At 39.6% G+C, this 22,336-nt stretch overlaps 1 protein-coding gene across 1 annotated transcript in view; it reads right to left on the bottom strand.

The window, feature by feature from the left end:
- Positions 1-22,336, bottom strand: part of DOCK4 (dedicator of cytokinesis 4) — a 467,343-nt gene that overhangs the window by 134,569 nt on the left and 310,438 nt on the right. The window contains exons 17-23 of the mRNA XM_052638395.1: positions 19,566-19,722; positions 13,604-13,701; positions 13,413-13,496; positions 13,066-13,166; positions 10,434-10,515; positions 8,831-9,001; positions 3,684-3,876 (exon numbers count right to left, since the gene is read on the bottom strand). Coding sequence (XP_052494355.1) covers positions 3,684-3,876; positions 8,831-9,001; positions 10,434-10,515; positions 13,066-13,166; positions 13,413-13,496; positions 13,604-13,701; positions 19,566-19,722 — 886 coding nt within the window. The remainder of the gene's footprint in view (positions 1-3,683; positions 3,877-8,830; positions 9,002-10,433; positions 10,516-13,065; positions 13,167-13,412; positions 13,497-13,603; positions 13,702-19,565; positions 19,723-22,336) is intronic.

Raw genomic sequence — 22,336 nt, 5'->3', positions numbered from 1 at the left:
AGATATCCACCTTCTCCTGCCTTCAGATTTAGACTGGAACTTATACAAACACCTCTCCTGGTTTTTAGGCCTTGGAACTCAGACTAGAACTATGTCACCAACTTTGAATTTCCAACTTGCTAACTGCAGATTTTGGGACTTCTCAGCAGCCTCCACAAACACATAAGACGATTCCTTACAATAAATCTACACACACACACACACACACACACACACACACACACACACAAATTGTATCTACTTCTCTGGAGAAGCCTAATATAGGATTCTAGTACAGTGACAACTTTCAGAACTTTCTATCTTTCCTAAGGAGCTTGTAACATCTATAGTCTTGTTTTCCAAAATATTCTGAAATCTATTTTCTTAAAGCATGGGCTGACTGTACTCTGTACGCCTTTCTGGCTAATATGAATGCCCCAGAAAATGAGGTCACTTTCTCAGATCCTTCTCACTTCTCTATCACTAACCAGTTCATCTTTGTTGATCAGAATTCAGCTCAGAGTAGCAATTATCTCTGCCATACTCAGTGTTCTGAGAAATGGAACTGTCATTAAGGCCATCATGACTTAAATACTTTGTCTTCAGCTCAATACATAGCCAGTTGATATGTGTAATGTACTTATCCCTATTTTATTTTCCCCTGTTCAGATTTATAATTTTAATCAGCAAAGCATCATTTGTAACTTCCATCTGGCCAAGATGTGTGTACTCATATAACAGTAGGACTTCATGTTCCATTTATTTTACTTCCAACAAGTAAATAAAATTCATAGACTCCTGAGTGTTTTTGCCTTTTATATATGGAGCTATACCATCACACTGCTTTTAAACTGTTGGTTTTACCCCTATGTAGGAGGCAGAATAAATTGTTCCCCTCAAAGATATCTACATCTTAATTCTCGGAACCTGTGAATATGTTATGTGAATAGATTATGTTAAAGAGATTTTTCTGAAATGATTAAAATAAGGATGCTGAGCTGGGGAGATTATCCTGAATTATCTAGGTGGGACCCATGTAAACATAGAGGTCCTTACAAGTGAAAGCAGCTAGACCATCAGAGATGTGAAGATGCTAAACTGCTGGCTTTAAAGATGAAGGAGGGGGGCATGTAGGCAGCCTCTAGAAGCTGTCAGAGGCAAGAAAACAAATTATTCCCTAGACAGTACACGAAGGAATGTTGCTCCATCCACACCCTGATTTTAGGCCAGTGAGAAGCATTTTGGACTTCTGCCCTAAGGAAATGTAACATAAGAAATTTGAGTTACATGAATCCACTAAGTTTGTGGTAGTCGCTGTGGTACCAGCAGGAAACTAACAGGTCAAAACTTATCTAAAACATGAATCTGATTTCACCATCGTTTGGTGATGCTATTCATGGTTTTTCCTTGTTGCTGTTGTTATGGTTCCTGGGTAATTTTTTTTTTACCACTAGTGCCACCTGGGAAGCTCAGTGAGTCACTAATCCCATCTTCCTGGGGGCACTGATGGAAGTCAAGCCTCTTACTAGGATCTGTGAATGTGCTTCAATGTGTTCCATTGATCGCGAGTCACATTGTTTCTCAGAAGTTTATGTTTCCCCATAATTACCTTCCACGAGGAGTGTCCCACAGAACACGTGAAGCGGGCTTCCCCTCCCCCTCTTCCACATCACTAATCCCCAGCACTGGAGGCCTTTCGGGGTTCACGTTCCCTGGGTCTGAGTCCTTCTATTCTGGCCCCAGTAAATAATCTCACCACCTCCCACAGAGACCCAGTATGATTTCTCTACCACCTCCTGAGCATCAGTAATCAACAGGGAACTGAGTCCACAGACAGAACACATCTCCTAGGGGCAATAATGAACAAAAATAATTTCCTTACATTTAAAAATGGTTTTCATTATCTACGTTGCTCTGTGTCAGACTTTAACCTAACAAAGAATTATCTAGCCAGTAAGAGAGAAATATGGTAAAAATCACCAATTCCTCTGATAGGAGAATGAACTCTTCTTAGTTTGGTAATTGATATTGACAGAATTGATATTCTAGTCAAATCTGGATGTCTAGTTGGGACCTTCATCCTTTCTACTTCATACCGCCTATTCTCCACCCTCAAGGAAGGCCTAATCACTGCAGAAGAACCCTAGGGCTCTGAGGGGTGCAGTCTGAAAACTACTGCACGAAGCATCTTTCTTTCCAGGATGAGATGTGTTTTCGTGGGGAGAAATCAGAAGGCTGAAGCCTCTTTCATTGAAACGTTATCTCAGAAAAAAATCAGAAACATACTAACAGTCTATCAACAGGAGAAAAGATAGATTAACCACGATATACAAATACTCATGGGACTACTGTATAACAGGAAAAAAGAACGAGAGCTACGTCTAATAGCATGGAAGAATTAACAAGTGCAATGTTAATCAAAAAGAAGCACTCTACAGAATGACATTCAAGATCATATTACATAAAGACTAAAAGATGAAAAACTTGAAAAGGTAAAACCTGATGCTTTTATAGTGATAGAATAAAGGCATAGAAAACAGAAATGAATCTGACAGTGGAAACCTTTGAAAAGGTAAAGACTGATGCTTTTATAGTGATAGAATAAAGGCATAGAAAACAGAAATGAATCTGACAGTGGAAACATATATGAAGGAAGTGAGTATATACAAGAGGGCCTAGTTCTATAATGAGAAATCTCTTAGAAGATCTAAAGTAACTATCTCCCATTGTTGAGGTTTATTATGCTCTAGTCTAGTTTCTATGTTTAAAGTGTTTCACAATAAAATAATGTAAAAATGGTTTCTTAACTCTATTTTAGACCTATGTCAAAAATACAACACACACGTATATGTATTCATGTGAAAAGAGATTTCTCAAAAAAATAATTTTTAAAAGTTTTTGATTCAGTGATAATGATGGAAACCTTTTAAAATAAAATTCAAAGTGAGACTGGCATTTTATTATTTAAAAAAAAATAACAAAACCTAGAGGAAAACAAGATGTGCTTCCCTCATAGCTCAGTCGGTAAAGAATCTGCCTGCAATGCAGGAGACCTGGGTTCGATTCCTGGGTTGGGAAGATCCCCTGGAGAAGGAAACGGCAGCCCACTCCAGTATTCTTGCCTGGAAAATCCCATGGACAGAGGAGCCTAGCAGGCTACCATCCACGGGGTCGCAAGAATAAGACATGACTTAGCAGCTAAACCAAAAAAAAATTATGACAAAATCAACTTAGCAAGTAGTCCCTTGCTATTAGGATAAAATATATAAAAAATGACAACACACTGAAACTTTCACTCACTTTCAGAACACATATTGATGGGAAACTTCTAAGGACAATTGAGATCAACAAACAAGGATTATAGCAGGTTCCTGTAGGCATCTCAGAAATTTTTAATTTTGTTGAATGTTAAAAGAAAAAAAATCTACAGCAAGGAAAAAAGCATGCCCTACACTACAACTTGTTGTGATCTGAATTAACAATTTAATTATTAGAATTTTCACTCTTTCCAGAAATAAAGTTTTAAGAGCCATACTTTTGTGTCTGACTATTTAATAAACTCATTCTACCATCCAAATACACAATGCTTCTGAGAAAGAAGTTTTTAGTTTCCTTTTTAAATTGCTTCTGCTGGCCTATGACTAGAAAATGTAAGTAATGGCTTTCTAGAGACACTCTTTCATCTGAGAAACCCAACACCTTACCTGGGTTGGTATAGAGCTGGCTTTCCACAGTCTTGCCAATGCACTGCAGTTTAACGGCCTGCAGGGCGTCATCCACGTGCACGATGGTCGGCAGACTGCCCAGGGTGTCCTGGACCAAGTTGGCCACCTCCCGGACGTCAAAGAGCTTCAACAGCTCCGAATACACAGCTGGGAAGGAGCTCAGAAACACAGCCTTTAAAAGAAGAAATTTAAGTCAATTCCCAGATATGCCCTGAGAAATCAGCTATAAAAATGTCAGTGAGTTTAAGACTGTGACAAATATTTTTAAATGGTAGGAAATAGAACGTCAAATGCTTCTGGTACCCAAATCTAAAAAGACTAAAAGGGCAAAATTTAGGGGGAAAAGGCATACCAAAATGGAGCAATTTTTCAAAATATGCAAAGGTACAACATAGTAAAAACTGGGAAATCCTGTAAAACAACCGACATTAGCAAAGTGATGGAAAAAACCCCCACAGATTCAGCAGAAGGCAGCGTGATCACATGGAAGGAATACTCAGCCAAGACCTGGATTGTAATTATTTATGTTTCATTCTTTTTGGAGAAGCTTTCTCAAGTGCTCATTTAAATCTCATTTACCTTTAAGAAGCCAAACACATTAATTCCCTAAAACACTCAATTTATGATTAAAGAAAAAACATAGGACATCAGAAAGCATAAGATTATATGTAGGACTAGCCTGACTTCTAATCAACTCTGTGACCTTGGGCAAGTCATTTAATCCCCTAGGTTTCAGTTTCATCACCTGTAAAATGACAAGATCATTAGCATAATCCCTCAGGTTACTTCAAGATCTAATGAAAATCCAAAACTGTGTGTATTTAGAACAATATTGTTTACATAAATAAATAAACCTGATCATTATTTTTTTAAAGAAAAAAAATAGATGCTAACATCAAACCCTGAAGGGCATACTTTAAAAATTGGGCTAAGACTGTACATCAAAACAAACTCAGCCTTTTAAAATTCCACAAAAGGAGGGCAATGGAAAGAAAAATTGATCAACCACCTGGTGGAGGAAGAGGCACATGTTTCTAATATGCTGAGAATCAACGGCTGTCGGATTTACCAATGAGATCTGACACCAGCAGAAAGTGGGTCAGGTCTACATGTGCTGATGATTCAAACACAGAATTGAATTCAAATTTGTGGACTTTGGTATCTACCTATATAGCAGTAGCAGAAATATGTTGAAGAGCCGAGACCTGTTTCTGATGTCGGAACCATCAGAATGTTCAAGGTGCTAGGGTCAACAGCTATGTTCTCCCTTTGGCTTTTAAAAATTATAGATCTACTTGAATGCTTTTAAAATTAATAACCAGATATTTTTTGGTAAAGAGTATATTTATATAACCTTCATTTCACTCTGCAAAGAACTGAGTCATAAGATTAAGCTTAAAAAAATTAAATGAGGCCAGCTTTCTGATCACTAAAAAGTCACCTAACTTGATGTTCCTCAGAACTCCGTTAATGTATGTGTCAATTCTTTATTTATACCTCTTTATTTCAAAAAGATATTTGTGCCTGCAGTGTAACATGCAATTATTAAAAAGGATAAAGAAAAAGACCTTGTGATGAGGGTAGAAAGAGACTTGCACAGGTATCTAAGCTAAAGATTTTTACTGCAAATAATAAAAACATGATATTGTTTGATCTTCCTGGTGTCCAAGACAAAAAGAGAAAAGATAATTAATAGGAATTTGGGGCAGGGTCTCAGGGCTCAATGTCTTCCACCATTCTTCTTTTCTTGGGGTTCCCACGGTAGAGAGCTGTCCTTGGAATCGACTACAGACAGCTGAGTTAGCCTTCTGTCCTGCTCCCAAGGAAAGAATTATTAGCAGGTGGGGCTTAGGCCAGGAGGACCAAATGAACCTCCTAGCAGTATCAGCTCTACAGAAAAGCTGTCTACTGATCCAACTGGAAGGATTGCTGGGATGGCCTATTCTGCCTCCAGGAGACAGAATTTGCTGAGTTGTAACTCACATGGAAAAAATCCAAAATGGAGCAAGGAAACTGGGACTTTTGTGTTGAAGGCAAGAATCCAGACCAAAGGCTATCCTTGGCTCTGGAAACGGTAGGCAGAGTTCCAAGATGATCTCCAAGAAACCTGTCCCCTGATGCTGTTCCCAGGCAGAAGTGTTCTCTGACATATGGTGGGGGAATTCAGAGATCTGAAGCATGAGAAAGATTTGATAAACTGTGCCTGGCTTTGAGGATTGGAGGGGCCATACACCAAGGAATGTGAGTGGTCTCCAGGAGCTAAGAGCTAAGAGCTCCTTCCCCACCTCTGGTTGACAGTCAGCAAGGAAATGGGACTCTCACTCATAAGGAAACTGATTCCTGTCCAAAGTCTGAAAGATCTAGAAGGTGAATTCCTCCCAAGAGCCTCCAGGTAAGCCGTCAAAGCTTGCTTTTGGCTACAAGAGACCCTAAGCCAAAAAGCCAACCACATCTTTTGATCTACAGAATCTGACCTGATAAATGGGTGTCATCTAACACCAGCATGGCCATTTGTTGTGCAGTGACAGAAACCTAACATATTGGATCAACCAGATTAGTGACACCTTCCATCTTAGAAGAGAGAGCTATGAACGTGTGGGGTCAAAGGGGGACTTGGAATGGGAAGAAGTGTTTAAAATTCTCCTTCCTCCCGAAATATAGAGGGGCAAAGTCCTCCTTGCTTAATGAAGAAAACTAACCACTTCTTTATATAAATTTTCTCTTAGCACCAAACTAAGAAACTATGTACACGTTTTATGTATTACCTCTTGATAAAAAGCTAACAGTCGAAAAAGAAGAGTCAAATATGATTCTTTGAAGGTGTGAAAGTTTCACTATTAAAAAAAAAATATTTTAATATTTTAATTTCTCTTTGGCCATGCCCCAAGGCATTTGGGATCTTACTTCCCCAGCCAGGGATACAGCCCACACCCCCTGCCTTGGAAGGTGAAGTCTTAACCACTGCACGTCCAAGGGAAGTTCCAGTTGCTTCACTATCCTGATGGAGGGGTAGAATTTAGAGAACCAGGAGCAGTTGGAGGTTAAATATAGAAAAGGAAGCTGCTCTATATCATGGCTGTACCTCAGAGCCCAAATCTCTCAGAGAGATGGCTAGGATTCAGCATAACATAACTAAGGCAAAAGAATGTTCCTCTAACTTTAAAGAAGAAAAAAATCTCATGAGTCCATAGCAAGACATTCTCATTTGAGAAACCACGACTTAAGGTTACTCTTGAGAGTAGAAGAATATTTTTCAGTTATGAATTAGGTATGTTATATCCTTGATAGAGGTTTTTCTTTTTTTTTTAAAGAAAAATCTCAAAATGAAAACTGAAATTTTCAACAGTTTTTATAAAAGCAGTGAACTTCTGAGAATTTTGATCTAAAGGAATATATGGTTTGCCTGTTGTAATATCCTTTTCAAATATCACCAGCTGATAAGTAAGGTTTGATTAGTTGGCAACTTGACATTGAGATCTCTGGCAAGTCTCATAAAGTTCAGTGATTGTATCATTAACAAGAGAAGCCAAAATGATAATAAAAGAGCCCGTATCCTTACTCAGGGCCTTCCCCGGTGGCTCAGTGGTAAAAGAATCCACCTGCAATTCAGGAGATGCAGGTTTGATCCTTGAGTTGGGAAGATCCCCTGGAAAAGGAAATGGTAACCCATTGCAGTATTTTTGCCTGGAAAATCCCATGGACAGAGCAGCCTGGTAGGCTATAGTCTGTGGGGTCACAGAAGAGTCAGACACAACTTAGTGAGTGAACAACAACATCCTTACCCAGATGGAAGATAAGTCCACCTCTGCAACGAAGAAAGTAACAAGAACAGCTCCCAAATAGTCAGAAAAACATGGCATTATTATTGGAGGGGAGTTGTACATTTCTAGTGTTTTGCCTTTATATATAATGCCTTCCAAATGGCAAACAATACCAAGTTACAACAATACTGCTAGGGATCTAGTCTCCTAATATCCCTTTTTGCATCCAAATTCACAGTGATTTTAAGTCTCAAGTCTCCAGGGGAAAGTAATAAAGAAGTTGCTTCTCCATCTGACAGGTTTTTAAATCAAGTTTTTAGAATTAAACAGGTACAAGAAGTATTAAGAAAGTGTAGAGAAAGATATTCAGAATGACCTCTCAGCACAATGACCTCTCAGCACAATGACCTCTCAGCACACTATTTGAAAAGTAGATAGATCCTGTTCTTAAACAAAACATGAGAGCTACTTCTGGTAATATACTTTGGCAGCAACCGCTGAGCACTGGTGATAGAAAATAACTCCCAGGATGATTAGGGTCAACTGAAAACAAAACAACATGCAGTTTAGCCGAGACCAGTACAATGAGCCTCAGGTGCATGGATTACAATACTGCACGAGGGAATTCTCTGGCAGTCCAGTGGTTAGGACTCACCAGTCTCATTCCTGGGATTGGGTTCCATCCCTGGTTGGGGAACTGCTCACACAGTGTAGCAAAAAAAAAAAAGAAAAAAAAAGGCAGGCTTGGGGAAAACAACTGCAGGTTGTTGTTTTTGTTGCTCAAAACAACACTCTCTGTGACCCCATGGACTGCAGCACATCAGGCTTCTCTGTCCTCCACTATCTTCTGGAGTTTGCTGAATCTCATGTCCATTGAGCCAGTGATGCCATCCAACCATCTCATCCTCTGTTGCCCCCTTCTCCTCCTGCTCTCAGTCTTGCCCAAATCAGGGTCTTTTCCAATGAGTCAGCTCTTCACATCAGGTGGCCAAAAGATTGGAGCTTCAGCATCAGTCCTTCCAGTAGCAAACTAGCTAGAGAAAAATACCTCCCCACAGGTGACATTGACAGGGTGTCTCCAATCACCAGTGTGAGTTCTAGAAACTGGAATGGAGGCCGATGCAAACCAACAGGCTCTCCATTCAGGGTGGTAACAATCCAAAGGAAGACATTACCAACTTTTGCTCTGCTGGTGCTCAGAAGCTGGGGGACTTTTTAAAAGGCTATTCCAAGTCAGTTAAGTTACAAATATAACCTGGAGCTATGAAATGCTGATGGAGAAAATATTCACTTAGGCGGCTATGTAAAAATAAATAAATTGGACTCATTTTTTCCTCTATTCAGCAGAGATGAAAAAACAATTACCTGTGATTGAGATAATGCTCCAGATCCTTTGCTTTCTTGTGAAAGAAAAAAACGAACTGACATGAGCAGTTCCTGAATACAGCAGCGAAATTCCTCCTCATTCTGTCCTCCAGTGGCAAGGGAAAACAGCCTTCGAGACTGAACAATATACTTAAAAATATATTCTTGGGCCTTAAAACAAAATTTTTAAAATGTTAGTTTCAAAGAAAATCAAAGGTATTTATTTAACAATGACACAACACAAAACTATAGTACAACATTAGACTTTTAAACTATTGACTTAAGTACTAAGGCCCTGTGTGATTTTTGAACAATATTTACTCATAGTGAAAGAGCTGTTTTTCTCTAATACCTAATGAGAGGAAAAGTATAATTTTTAAATTCTATGTAATTCTTAAAGAGGTATGAACATTAAATGTTTTTGATCCTCAGATGATTTTAATATAATTAACAAAGATATGGTGGTCTGTTTTTCAAAAATAATTCTGCTTTGCTGGTAGGTTTTCTTGCCACTTGCATTTTACCTTCAATCAGCCCTAGAAGACAAATTTGTAATGAGTAAAATGCTTGTTTTCTAGAATGTACACCTGTTTACCTTTATCTGCTGACATCAAATACTATGTACTCAATTACAGAAATCAAAAGGCTGCCAAGGCCGTTACTGCACAATCCTCTTAAGAATCTACTGACAGATGGGAGAGGGGTAGGAGAGGGGTTCAGGATGTGGGGGACACATGCATATCTGTGGCCGATTCATGATGATGTATGGCAAAATCCATCACAATATTGCAAAGTAATTGCCCTCCAATTAAAATCAATTAATTAATTTAAAAAAGAATCTATTGGTAGATTCTTTACAAACATGTTGCAAGAAAGGTATCAACATCTTCATATATACAGAGCTCGTAGGGCCCAGAGATATGGGCAGTGTTAAACCACGAGACCCCGTAAAACCTCAGGTTTCCTCATTATGATTTCTGCTAAGCCATCCTCCAGGCCAGAGTACTTGATTGGGTTGCCATGCCCTCCTCCAGGGGATCTTCCCAACCAAGGGATTGAAGCCAGGTCTCCCACATTGCAGGTGGATTCTTCACTGTCTGAGCCACCAGGGAAGCCCATGAATACTGGAGTGGGTAACCTATCCCTTCTCCAGGCGATCTTCCCAACCCAGGAATTGAACCGGGGTCTCCTGCATTGCAGATGGACTCTACCAGCAGACCTACCAGGGAAGCCCTTAAAGTGTAAGACAAATGGTTCTCAGATGGTCTCTGTCAGAGTGGTAGAGGCAAGAACAGGCGACTTCTAAGCTTAACTGCTCATCTGTGGTCTTGTCTTCTCAACCCTTCCTTCTAGATTTCAAGTGTTCAGAGCCTGGAGGAGTAAGGATTTAATGCCAGGGAGGTTCCAGTGGGCAAGTCTGGCAAAGTTCTTTTCAAATCTCATCATCTCTGGAGCAGCCACAAACTGATTAAGATCACTGAATTGGAATGTCAGTGATACATCATCAGCGATTACTGCCTGTGCAGAGGAAGGCAATTTGCTCAGGCATCACCACGCAGCAGCACTGTTGGGCTATGATGTGCTATCCACAGCGTGTCATTACCTTCAGCACCTCCTGGATGTGCTCTTGTCTCTCCGCTTCTGTGATCCGGTCCACATACCACTTGAGTACTTTGATGAGATCTCTAAAATACAGGGGAAATGTGCAGAAGGTACAGTTGGTCTCACTCTCAATTAGAAGCCAACAAATCAAACGCTTATTTTTATCACAAGGAGGCATCATTTTCCATCAGTTCTCATGTTTCTGTCAAACTGTTATGATAATTTTACAAAGTCTGCATATCACCATCATTACCCCTTTTTTGAAGCTGAAGAGAGCAACATTTCCTCCCAGCGAGATTCCTTTCAACCTGGACATACTCCATGAGCCCTGCTGCTTCTGGCCATGCTTCCAACGGGTGAACACAAATATCAGAAGAAAGGACTCCGGCCAGGGGAGTGTCTGAATCTGACTGCCATGGTCAATCTCGGACAACTGCTAATTAGGGTTTCCTCCCCAGTGAAATCCTAATTTGGATGAAATATTTATCTGGAGGCAAAAGGAAGTGTGGGGAAGGATGAAGATACCACCTCCTTATTTCAAATCACACCCCATGGACTTAACAAGCCAATTCTCTGACCTGTGGGAAGAATAAGGCTTACCATCAGAGCATGCCCTAGTAATTTCCAGAAAAGCCAAGTTTTATTTTTTCCAAGTAATTTCTACAAGTTTTATTGTTTTAAGAGACAAAAATTGAATTAACCTCCACGCCTCAAATTCTCAAGATTGCAGTCGTGTGACCTTCAACACTGGCCAGTTCTTGGTGTCTAGAAAACCACAATTTTTAAAAATTTTCTCTGTCCGAGGAGAATTCATGGTTGTTCCAGTCAGTAGATGCTGATGGGAACACTACTTCTGAGGATAAGTGGTCATGATTCGGCCCAAGAAGATTCCATGAGCCTTATTTGTCTTATTAGAACTGATTAGTTGCATTCCTGGCTAATCTGAAGTTTAGACACTACACCACTGTTTTCTAGTTTCCAGTAACAGTGTCACTTGGGACAGTGACCCCTCACACAAGGGCCCAAACTGTTAGGTAAGGGCAAAACTATCCTTGCTCAAACATATCACCCTCTGAAAGACTCATGTCAGTAGAAGGTCAAGTCTTGCAAAAATGACTCCATTCACTTAAACATCAGAGGTGTAAATCTTACCAGGCTATGGAAGCAAACAACCAAAAGAACTGGATGAAATGCTTACCTGGTTACCTACTATCTTTTATACAGCACACATATGAGGAAAAAGGGCTAAGCCCTGATTCCATGCCCATTCAACACACCTCTGGGAATAGATGACTGCGTGTACATGCCCATAGGTATTTAGTATATAAGATAAAAACATTGGCAGCTGCTGTATAACATAGGGACCTCAACTCGGTGCTCTGTGATGACCTAAAGGGGTGGGATTGGGGGGTGGTGGTGGAAGGCTAGGGAGAGGATTTATGTATACATATAGCTGATTCATGTTGTTGTACAGCAGAAACTAATATAACATTGAAAAGCAATTATCCCCTAGTTAAAAAAAAAAAACAATTATAAACTAAAAAAAACTGGCAGAATAGCAATGACAGCAGTGGAATGGGGAGATGGAACTTTGGGGGTACATTTCAGGGTGTATTTAAGCAGGCCCATGACCAGGAAGATGTCACCCATAGGACAGAAAGAGGGGAGTTGTTATCTTCTAGGCTACATGTAGGCAGGTACCAGCTACAGCATGTCATTATTCATTCACTTTTAGTCTTGCTTGCCTTATCTGAACTGATAAGAAAGGAGCAGCAGTTAAAATGGCAGCTGGTAATAAAGGATAGAGTCTAATAACTGAACTCCTTGCATCCATGGGCCAGCTCTTCATACAATCAGCACAAAGCCTAGTGTCTGGCATGCAGGAGGCACTCAATAAATATTAGCAAATGAATGAACAAAGGACTTTAAAATGGTATGATGGCAAAGGCTGTTTTCCCATTATATTTCTTTCTTAAAGACATCTAGAATTATCATGGAGAAGGCAATGGCACCCCACTCCAGAACTCTTGCCTGGAAAATCCCATGGATGGAGGAGCCTGGTAGGCTGCAGTCCATGGGGTCGCTAAGAGTCGGACACAACTGAGCGACTTCACTTTCACTTTTCACTTTCATGCATTGGAGAAGGAAATGGTAACCCACTCCAGTGTTCTAGCCTGGAGAATCCCAGGGATGGGGGAGCCTATTGGGCTGCTGTCTATGGGGTCGCACAGAGTCGGACACGACTGATGTGACTTAGCATCAGCAGCAGCAGCAGAATTACCAAGGAGTGTGATGATTAAATGGGGCTCTTGACTATCAAAATGAAATAACCAGGTATTTTAGGCTAGAGAAGATCAAGTGAAACAGAGGCATGAAGAAATCATTATATTTTAGGTTTCAGGACTAGAACTCAGGAAGTTCTCCCCCGGCACCCCAACCTTTTAAAATCAAAATAAGTTTCAGCCATCAAAAAAACGATGTGTGAAAAAGGAAGATACTGTCTCAAGAGACACTTGAATAGCTGTGCTTCATTTCTTCCTACATTCTCTTTTAAATTTTCCTATATAACTGGTGCTGCTTTAAAAAGTTCAAAAGAAAGTGTTCTAAACCAATTATAAGATAAAGGACCTTACCTGTATGCAAGTGCCCCAGCAAAATGACTCTCAATGTAAGTGTCCATTACAGGTTTAAAATGATGAAATTTGCTATCTTGCAGCAAATTGATTATGTGAACCTAAAACAAAACAAAATAGAGTTTTACAAAACTGAATGCAAACCAAGACATTTTTGGCAGAGGGAGTGGGAAGGTTTCTTGTTTGTTTGTTTGTTTGTTGTTTTTCTTTCTCTCTCTCTCTTTTTTTTTTTTTGGTTTGGGAAGGTTTCAAGTGAGCTCATTCTACTAAGTGCACATTCCTAAAACGGTCTTATGAAAGTAAAGATTTAAAGACAAAATTAAGGTATAAAGTTAATTTAAACTCACCAATGAATCGAACACTTTAGACCCATATTTTTGGGAATTTTCATCTAAAATTCCAAATAAGGTATCCAGTGTATCTTGCAGAAACTGTTAGATAAAGAAGTAAAAGCATAAATAAAATATCCTCTGTCTTTCCCCTCTAAATATTCTTTATCCCACAAATTTCTAAGAGAAGGATAACAGGATGCATTTACCTTTACTATCTCGGAGCCATCAATTTCTTTTAATTTAGAGAGACAGCCTGTGATCTTGTCTGGGTGGGTTCTCCATTTCAAAAGATCAAGCATATCACCTGTCCAAATAGAAGAGGAAGATTAGTTGCCTTGATAGAGAACAGGCTCTCACAGGAAAGTGTTCTAACTGGTAAACAGTGAATTCTTAAATATGTTGCCACCTGGTCACCCAAACTGCAGGCTCCTTCAGACTCCAACTAACCCTCTAAGATGGCATTTATTACAGTGTGTTCTCTTCCGTCCTTCCCAGTGCCCTTGACTGACAAATTCTTGCTTATCCTTCAGTTCTCAGGCTACTTGTATTTTCCCAAAGACTGTAAACTCCAAGAGAAAAAAACCACATTGAGCTTGGCCCTAACTTAGTGCTAGCATTGGAACAGAGCAGGCACACAGCAGGCAGTTGCTAAGTACTGGTTGGAGAGTTTTCTGTGCCTCCAGTTAAACTGGGAGATTCTTGAGGGCTGGGAACACACTTGATTCATTTTTCTGCTCCCAAGACATAGCACTCTGCCAAGCAACCAATTCCATTTGGCAGTAAAGATCTTCTTGACAATGTGGCCCAAACCTGGCATGACTAGAAGGTTCCTGCACAATGATGCCATGCCATGCCATGCCTTGTCAAGTTGCTTTAATCGGGTCTGACTCTTTGCAACACTATGGACTGTAGCCCACCAGGCTCCTCTGGCCATGGAATTCTCTAGGCAAGAATACTGGATTGGGCTGTCATGCCCTCCTCCAGAAGACCTTCCTGACCCAGGGATCGAACCTGTGTCTCCCACATTGGCAGACAGGTTTTAACCACTCAGACACCTGGGAAACCATACAATGATGACAAGTCCAGTCAACTGTCAGACCAGCAGATAACCCCTGGTACCTGAAAGGGCCAATTCCTGGACTCTGTGATCATCTTCCACCCTAGACTCTGGGAAGAGCAGGTCCCAGCTCTTCAATTCCCTTTTCTTTCCGACCTGACAACATGTGAGCCCTGTGTCCAGCAGAGTCCATAGGGAACCTCTTCACTGGTGAGGGAATAAACCCTTTCCTCCTCCTTCCTGGGCAGAAGCTCCTGCACATGGTGCCCATCTCCACTGGTCTCCAAAGGGAACAAGGAGTCAGTGGCATCAGAGGCCAATGACAGCAGTAACAACTGACAAGGCTCATGGAAGCAGGATGTGCCCAGGGCAGGGGAACCTGGCAGGGCTATTCTCCTGGTGCCAGTGAGGCTGAGACACTAGAGAAGCCATGAGAGAAGCCAGGAGCAGTTTTCTGCTTCAAAGCACTTGTTTCAGGAAAAACTTGAATGGGACTTGCCAAGAGTCAAGAAAGACCAAAAAAAAAAAAGTAAACACCAAACACAATAACAAATAATCCAAAAAAATCAAGGAAGTAGTTATGATGAGGAAGAAAACATGACATAGTAAATAAAGATCCCTAGGTCAGAAAGATCCCCTGGAGAAGGAAATGGCTACCCACTCCAGTACCTTGCCTGGAGAGTCCTATGGACAGAGGAGCCTGGTGGGCTACAGTCCATAGAGTCGCAGAGTTGGAAACAAAGGCGCGTCTAACACACACAGTGAATAAAGGGCAAACCCATAAGAATCTCAAGAGGAAATAGAAGCAACCTCCACCAAAGCCAATTTCAAGGGAAAAACTTCACAAAGGAACCCAAAGTAGGAAACTTAGCGCGAAATAGGAATATTTTTCTATAACAAATAGGGGCAAGAGGAGGAGGAGGATTTAGAATTAGAAAAATGAGGGAAATTTTCAAAAACTGACATTGAAAAAGAAATTTATCATTATTTTTATAGCAGAAAACCCTGAAAATGTTGAACATTCACGTCTAACTCAGATGCCCTGGAGGTATGATTGAAACATTCAAAAATATGATTGGTTATATTTAGATGAGAGATTCTACAGGGTGAGACCAGCTGACCAAAGAAAGTTCTCCAGGATTCTCCTGGTCTGCCTGCTGCTCCACTCTGACTTCCCACACCTAGCCTCAGGATGCCTGCCCCCTTCCCTGGCGGCCCCTCTTTTACAATACGCCCTGCCATTCATTCACCTCCCACTCCCCCTCCATCCAGCTCTGTCCCCTCCTTCTCTCTTCCCGCCCTTTAGAACGAGGCCTTTGCAGGAGTGTTCAATGTGAGGGGTGGACCCTGTGCAGAGGAAGAAGGAGGCTCTATAGGCTGCAAAGTGGCATCAGTAGAGGACAGGGAATAGGACTGTCATCAGCAGAGCCAGAGGCAGATGACAGCGGTCCAGGCTGGGGCCGTTCATCTTCCCTGCAAGAAGTCTGAGGAATTGTTAGACTGCTCCCGATGGAGCCAAAAGGAGAATACAGTGTTATACTTTGTCCATCTGGACACAATTAAGCATGTATGCCATGTACTCAGAATCAAGTCAAAATTATCATCTCTTAGGTCTTTATTTTAGCCATTTGAAGATACATCCATTGCAAATTTGCAGCTAGGACCTATTACTGAAAATGAGAATTTTATACATTCCATTCAACTATCAATTAAGTGTGTACTGACTGTATGCCTGATCTGCCAAGAGCTATAAAACAGGTGGATGACCTGATCCCTACTATTTTTTTTCAAACCACAATCTCAGGAAGAGACTGAATAAACTACCCATTATTGGAGGGGAGAAGGGGATATGGAGCAGTTGGTATGGGCACAAATGTTAGACTGAATTTAAGCATTGTTTTTATTTTTTTCTTAACATTTTAAAAAGTTGTTTGTAACAGTCCAAGGAAGCTAACAAACAAGTAAAGTGATTCCTTTTCTGATCTGCACTTTAAAGAAACTTAAAATATTTCCTTGATCTGGCAATCACAGATGTCCAGTCCATCCAGTCCACTAGCCTCACTACGCTATCTAAGAATGACACTGGAACACACAGAACGTGTGTAGACAGAAATTTAGAAATCCTGAAATGCAAACCTGCGCTAGGAAACCGTCCTAGAGACCACATCACTTACTAAATGCCCAACTGTAATGGAAATGGGATTTGTATATTTTCCAAGTTGAGTAAAATGAATACAAAAAAATTTAATTCCAATTTGGAAGTGGATTACTTCTACGCAGAGACAAGTGTCTAGCATGTAAATTTCAGAAAAAAGAACCTCCTTCCTTCCTCTGTCCCATGTCTTTAAACACACTATTCATTTCTTGCCTCATTTTGAGCTGTCCAACATTGACAAGGTTAATCAAAGTCACAATGGTAATTAAGCATTTATTAGTCTCCAATAATGTGTCAAGTGTTGCTTTCTATATAGCGAGGTTTAATTTAATGACTTCATGAATAGTTTATTCACTTGAAAAATGTTCTCTGCTTTTACAGAGCAGCAGCTTCTAGTTATCAGGATTTGTTTCCCTCTGTCTTATGTTCACAATTCTGTCTAATAGCCTAAACCCTAGAACTAGGAATAATTAAGCAGGCAGGGCCAAATGTTTTCATGGCAGAGAATCTATTGTTACGTTTATATCTTTGGAAGAATAATGGCCCCCAAAGAATAATGGTCCATATTCTAATCCATGGATTTATCTTAACTGACAAAAGAGTTTTACAGGTGTGATTAAGTTAAAGATTTTTTAAATGGGGTATTTTGCTGGATGATTTGGTGGGAGCACTCTCATCACAGGGGACCTTAAAAGGAAGATGATCAGAGTCAGAGAGATCTGAATATGCTTTGTTGCTGTCTTGGAAGATGGAGAAAGGGGCCTGTAGCCAGGGAATACAGGTGGTTCCTAGGAGCTAGTAAAGGTAAATAAAGGGATTCCCTCCTAGAGATTTCAAGAGGGAACATGGCCCTGCTAACATCTTGATTTTAGCCCAGGGAATAAGATTGTAGACTTTCTACCTCCAAAATTATAAGATAATAAATTATTGTTGTTTTAAGCCAATAAGTTTATAGTAATTACTACAGCAGTAACTGACAACTAATACCAGCTGAAAATAATCTAATAGAGACAGAGAGTTAAATATGAACCGGATTCTTTAGAGACACACAACTCATCCATATAGGATGAATGATAGTAACACCTAAGGGAGTCAATAATGTTGATTTTATTATTTTCACAATCTCTATGGGGTTAAACTCTTCTCACAAAAAAAAAAAGCCTGAGATTTGGTAAGTACTGTATAGTCATTACAGAATTCTGTCAATGAAGGTTTTATTTAATTAAGATCATTAACCATTGAATACTGATAGTCTGGTATAATGACCTAACTTGGCAATAGCTACCTTCAATCAAATTTTCTAAAAATAAATTACATAGTTTATTTTTTAAATATGTCTCCAAAAATATCTCTGGAAGGGGAGAAATGAAACCCAATAGAAATGTAAAAAAAATAATTTGCCAAGGTCCTACATAAATACAGTAGCACTGTTTGACAAATTGGATGCTATCATTAAAAGTGGTCATTATAATAATGCCAAAATTTGCTTCTTTTCTCATTCCATGTTCTGAGAAAAGATATGTATTTCTTACTATATGACACAGAAGAAAGAACTAATAACACTAAAGAGTTTAAGCACAGGAGCGTTTTTTGCCTAACATTACAGAGCCCTGACTTACTATGGTTTGACTTCAGATTTTTGACTTTACATGGGTGCAAAAGTGATATGGAATGATTTAGAAACTATACTTCAATTTTTGAGTTCAGATCTTTTCCTGGATAAGCTACATGCAGTTCAGCCTCCTATGATGCTGAGCACTGAGCCTCAGATCCCAGATAGCCAAGCGATCATGAAGGTAAAGAAACAATATGGTTATTAATACAAACATTCTGTTTTTCACTCTCAGTACAGTATCCAATAAGTTATGCAAGACATTCACCATTTATTATAAAATAGGCTCTGTATTAGCTAATTTTGCCCAACTGTAAGTGTTCTGAGCTTGTTTAGTGTAGGCTGGGCTAAGCTGTATGACACAGAAGAAAGAACTTCTTTTCTTAGATGTTTTGTGGTGGTGGTGGTGTGTGCATGCTCAGTCATGTCTGACTCTTTGTGACCCCATGTACTGTAGCCCACCAGGTTCCTCTGTCCATGGAATTCTCCAGGCAAGAATACTGGAGTGAGTTGCCAGTTCCTGCTGCAAGGGATCTTCCTGATTCAGAGATCGAACCTGCATCTCCAGCACTGCAGGCAGATTCTTTGCCGTCTGAGCCACCTGGGATGCCCCATGATGTTTTGCAGATTAGGTGTAATAAATGCATATTCTACTTATCTTATTCAAGTTACCATGGGCTTATCAAAGGAATGTAACCTAATCCTAAAGTCAACGAAGAGACATACCTTATTATAAAGTGACTGTCTTCAATAGAATGAAACTAATTTTATTTTATTGCATTCAGGATGCTTTCCAGAAGGCTTACATGGCGACCATGAAGAATTCAAAAATATTTATTTTACTTCCTTCATTACAGACAGTGCTTTCAGAACAGTTTGCCAAGGAGAAGAGCTTGCTTTATTAATCATAACTTTCTAAACAATCACTGACATAAAAAGTAATGCTAGAATAGAAAAGTAATATCCATCTAATTAAACAGAAAACAGCATTTATTCTGAAGCCTGCAATTAGCACAGTTTATGAAGCAAGAGAGATTAAGGTGGTGGTAATCTTCACCTTCACCTTTTTTTTTTTTAAGCAGCTGGGTTTTGATGGTTTATTTGAGAACTTGAGTATTGGGTTCCAATACTAGAATAATTCTGTAGTCCTTAGACTATACACATTTAACTGTTCGTTGGGTCACAATTACTTTTATTTTATTAAAAACCACAAACAGAAGGATCAACAACAATTTTTCTACTGCAAAGTTCTTAAACATAAAACATGTTTACAGAATATCCAACTAAAATTCACATGAGTACTTAAATACAGGAACTTTCAAATAAAACAGTATTATACATTACCATTTTGTGTGAGTTTTGTGGAACAGAGAAAAGATGTTATCCAAAAAGACTCCTTTGTGGCCTTCATGGCTTGATTATTATTCCCAAGGAGAATGCCCTTGGAAAAAGGAAGTTTGAGGTAGCGGGTAGTATCCTGAAGATTTGTGTTTTCTTCACACTATAAAAAAATATTTTAAAAAATGGAAGGGGGAGAGGTAAGAGACCTCTTGAGAATTATTAAACATAATATCCATTTCTAGTTTTTAAGAACTGGGAAACATTCCAAATATCATTACAAACAGAATTTGGCTTTTAAGTAAAATGCAACAAAAATGTCTAAGAGGAATAACTCACTTATTTTGGATGCAGACCCATTTGGGTTTGAATTCTATCTCTGTTACTTCCCACACAAGTAACTGTATCAAGTTATTCAGCCTCTTATGATTTCCGTTTTCTATCTCTATGACCTCACTGTGCTGCCATACAAATTAGATTACATGAGGCCTTTACATAGAGCCTGATACATTGGAAGCGCTCAAGAAATCATATTGCAGTGACCATAGCATTTTAAAAAATCTTTTAACTGGAGGATAATTGCTTTACAATGTTGTGTTGGTTTCTGTCATACAACGCAAATCAACCATAACTATATATATATATATATATACACACACACACACACACACACATATCCCCTCCATCTTGATCCTCCCTCCTACCACCACCCCTCATCCCACAACCACAGCATTTTTAAAAAGTGCTTAAATTCTTCCCACATCTCCTCTGAGGTAGATATTAAACAACTCCTTACTTTGAAAAGAGGCAATTAAAGGTCTCTGTATTTCATGATAATCTACTAATCCCACTATGGTGAGAAATCCCTACAGAAAATGTCAGTCAACAAATGTAAAAGAAATTATAGGTTTTAAAAATATAGTTTCATATTCCTAGTATAATTCTTTCTTTAGTCGAGGGTTGTCGCTAAATGCGAAAATCAGCAGGAAAATTGCTGATGAGCAAATGAACATTCAATGCTGCCACACAGATTCCCTCCTACTGGCAAGGGGACAAATATAACTGCACGTGGGGGGATTGGGCTGTCGGCCCTCTGATGCAGGGCAACGAACACAACACATCATCCTCGCAATGCACTCCTCCCAAAGTTGTGGAGCCTACATGGATGACACTGACAGGCTCACCTTCTACTTCACAGAAAATACAAAGGACAGAGCAACATGCTGAATGCTATGGCGAAGCAACCAGACAAACCCAGAAGGCGGCACTTTCTGTAGGATGCCTGTCTGTGACTCCTCAAGTCAAGTTTTGTGGGGGAAAAAAAAGGATTACTCTAGATTAAATAATACTTAAGAGATCTGTAACAGCCAGATACAATAGAATGGCCCTGGATTTGGACAAACTCGTTGAAAAGGATTTTCTTTTGGAATTGATACATTGATTAAGTTCTAGATGAGATTAAAAAAAATTTAAGGATTGGAAAAGTCATTAACTGGCAAAAGTAAATTAAAAAAATAATAAGGTCCTATTGTATAGCACAGGAAACTATATTCAATATCTTGCAATAAACCATAATGGAAAAGAATATTAAAAAAAGCATGTCTATTACATGTGTATCACTGAGTTACTTTGCTGTATAGCAGAGACTGGCACAACATTGTAAATAAACTATACTTCAATAAAAAAATAAAAAATATATATAATGAAGCAACCAAGATATCCTTCAGTACATGGATAGATAAATATGGTACATCCAGAAGCCAGAATACCATTTCAGTGCTAAAAATAAATGAGCTACCAAGCCATGAAAAGACACGGAGGAATCAATGCATATCACTAAGTGAAAGAAGCCAATCTCAAAAGTCTACAAACTCCACGATTCCAACTATGCAATATGCTAGAAAGTGCAGAACTATGAAGACAGTTAAAAAAAAAAATCAGTGGTTTCCAGAGGTTGGGAGTAGGAGAAAGGATGAACAGAGAGACCACAGAAGATTTTTCTAGGGCAGTAAGATATTATGATGATGGATACATTTGTCCAAATCCACAGAATACACAAAAACAAGAGTGAAACCTAGGGTTTCCCTGGTAGCTCAGTGGTATAGAATCCATCTGCCAAAGCAGGAGACATGGGCTCGATCCCTGATCTGGGAAGATCCCACATGCGGTGGGGCAATTAGCCTGTGTGCCTCAACAACTGAGCCTGTGTTCTAGAGCCCGGGAGGAGCCCACGGGCCTCAGCTACTGAAGCCTGTGCGCCCCAGAGCCCATGCTCGGCAACTAGAGAAGCCACCACGACGAGAGGCCGGAGCACCACAACTAGAGAGTGACCCTCACTCTCCGTGAGTAGAGAAAAGCCTGCACAGCCACAAAGATCCAGCACAGCCAAAACTCAAGAAAAATAAAATTATGTATTAAAAAAGAGTGAACCCTAGTAAACTATGGGCTTTGGGTAATAACGATGTGTGAATGCAGATTCAACCTTGGTTAAAATAAATATGCACCGTTCTGGTGAATGATGCTGACAATGGAGGAAGCTACACATATGCCGGGGCACAGGGTGGAAGGGAAGTCCCTATCCTTTACTCTCAACTTTATTGTATACTAAGCTACTTTTAAAAGTCTACTAAAATAAATAACATCATTTGGGTAAAAAAAAAAAGTTCATACAGAAAAACCTCCAGAAAGATATACCCTAAGGGGTAACATCATCACGTACCCTAATAGTTAACATCATCTGAGTAATCAGAATATGGTGTTTTTATTTTTGTTTATCT

The sequence above is a fragment of the Budorcas taxicolor genome, chromosome 4, assembly GCF_023091745.1.
Source record: "Budorcas taxicolor isolate Tak-1 chromosome 4, Takin1.1, whole genome shotgun sequence".
Classification (NCBI taxonomy): Eukaryota; Metazoa; Chordata; class Mammalia; order Artiodactyla; family Bovidae; genus Budorcas; species Budorcas taxicolor.
Note: the sequence above shows the minus strand (reverse complement) of the source record. Positions and strands in the feature narration are given on the sequence as shown.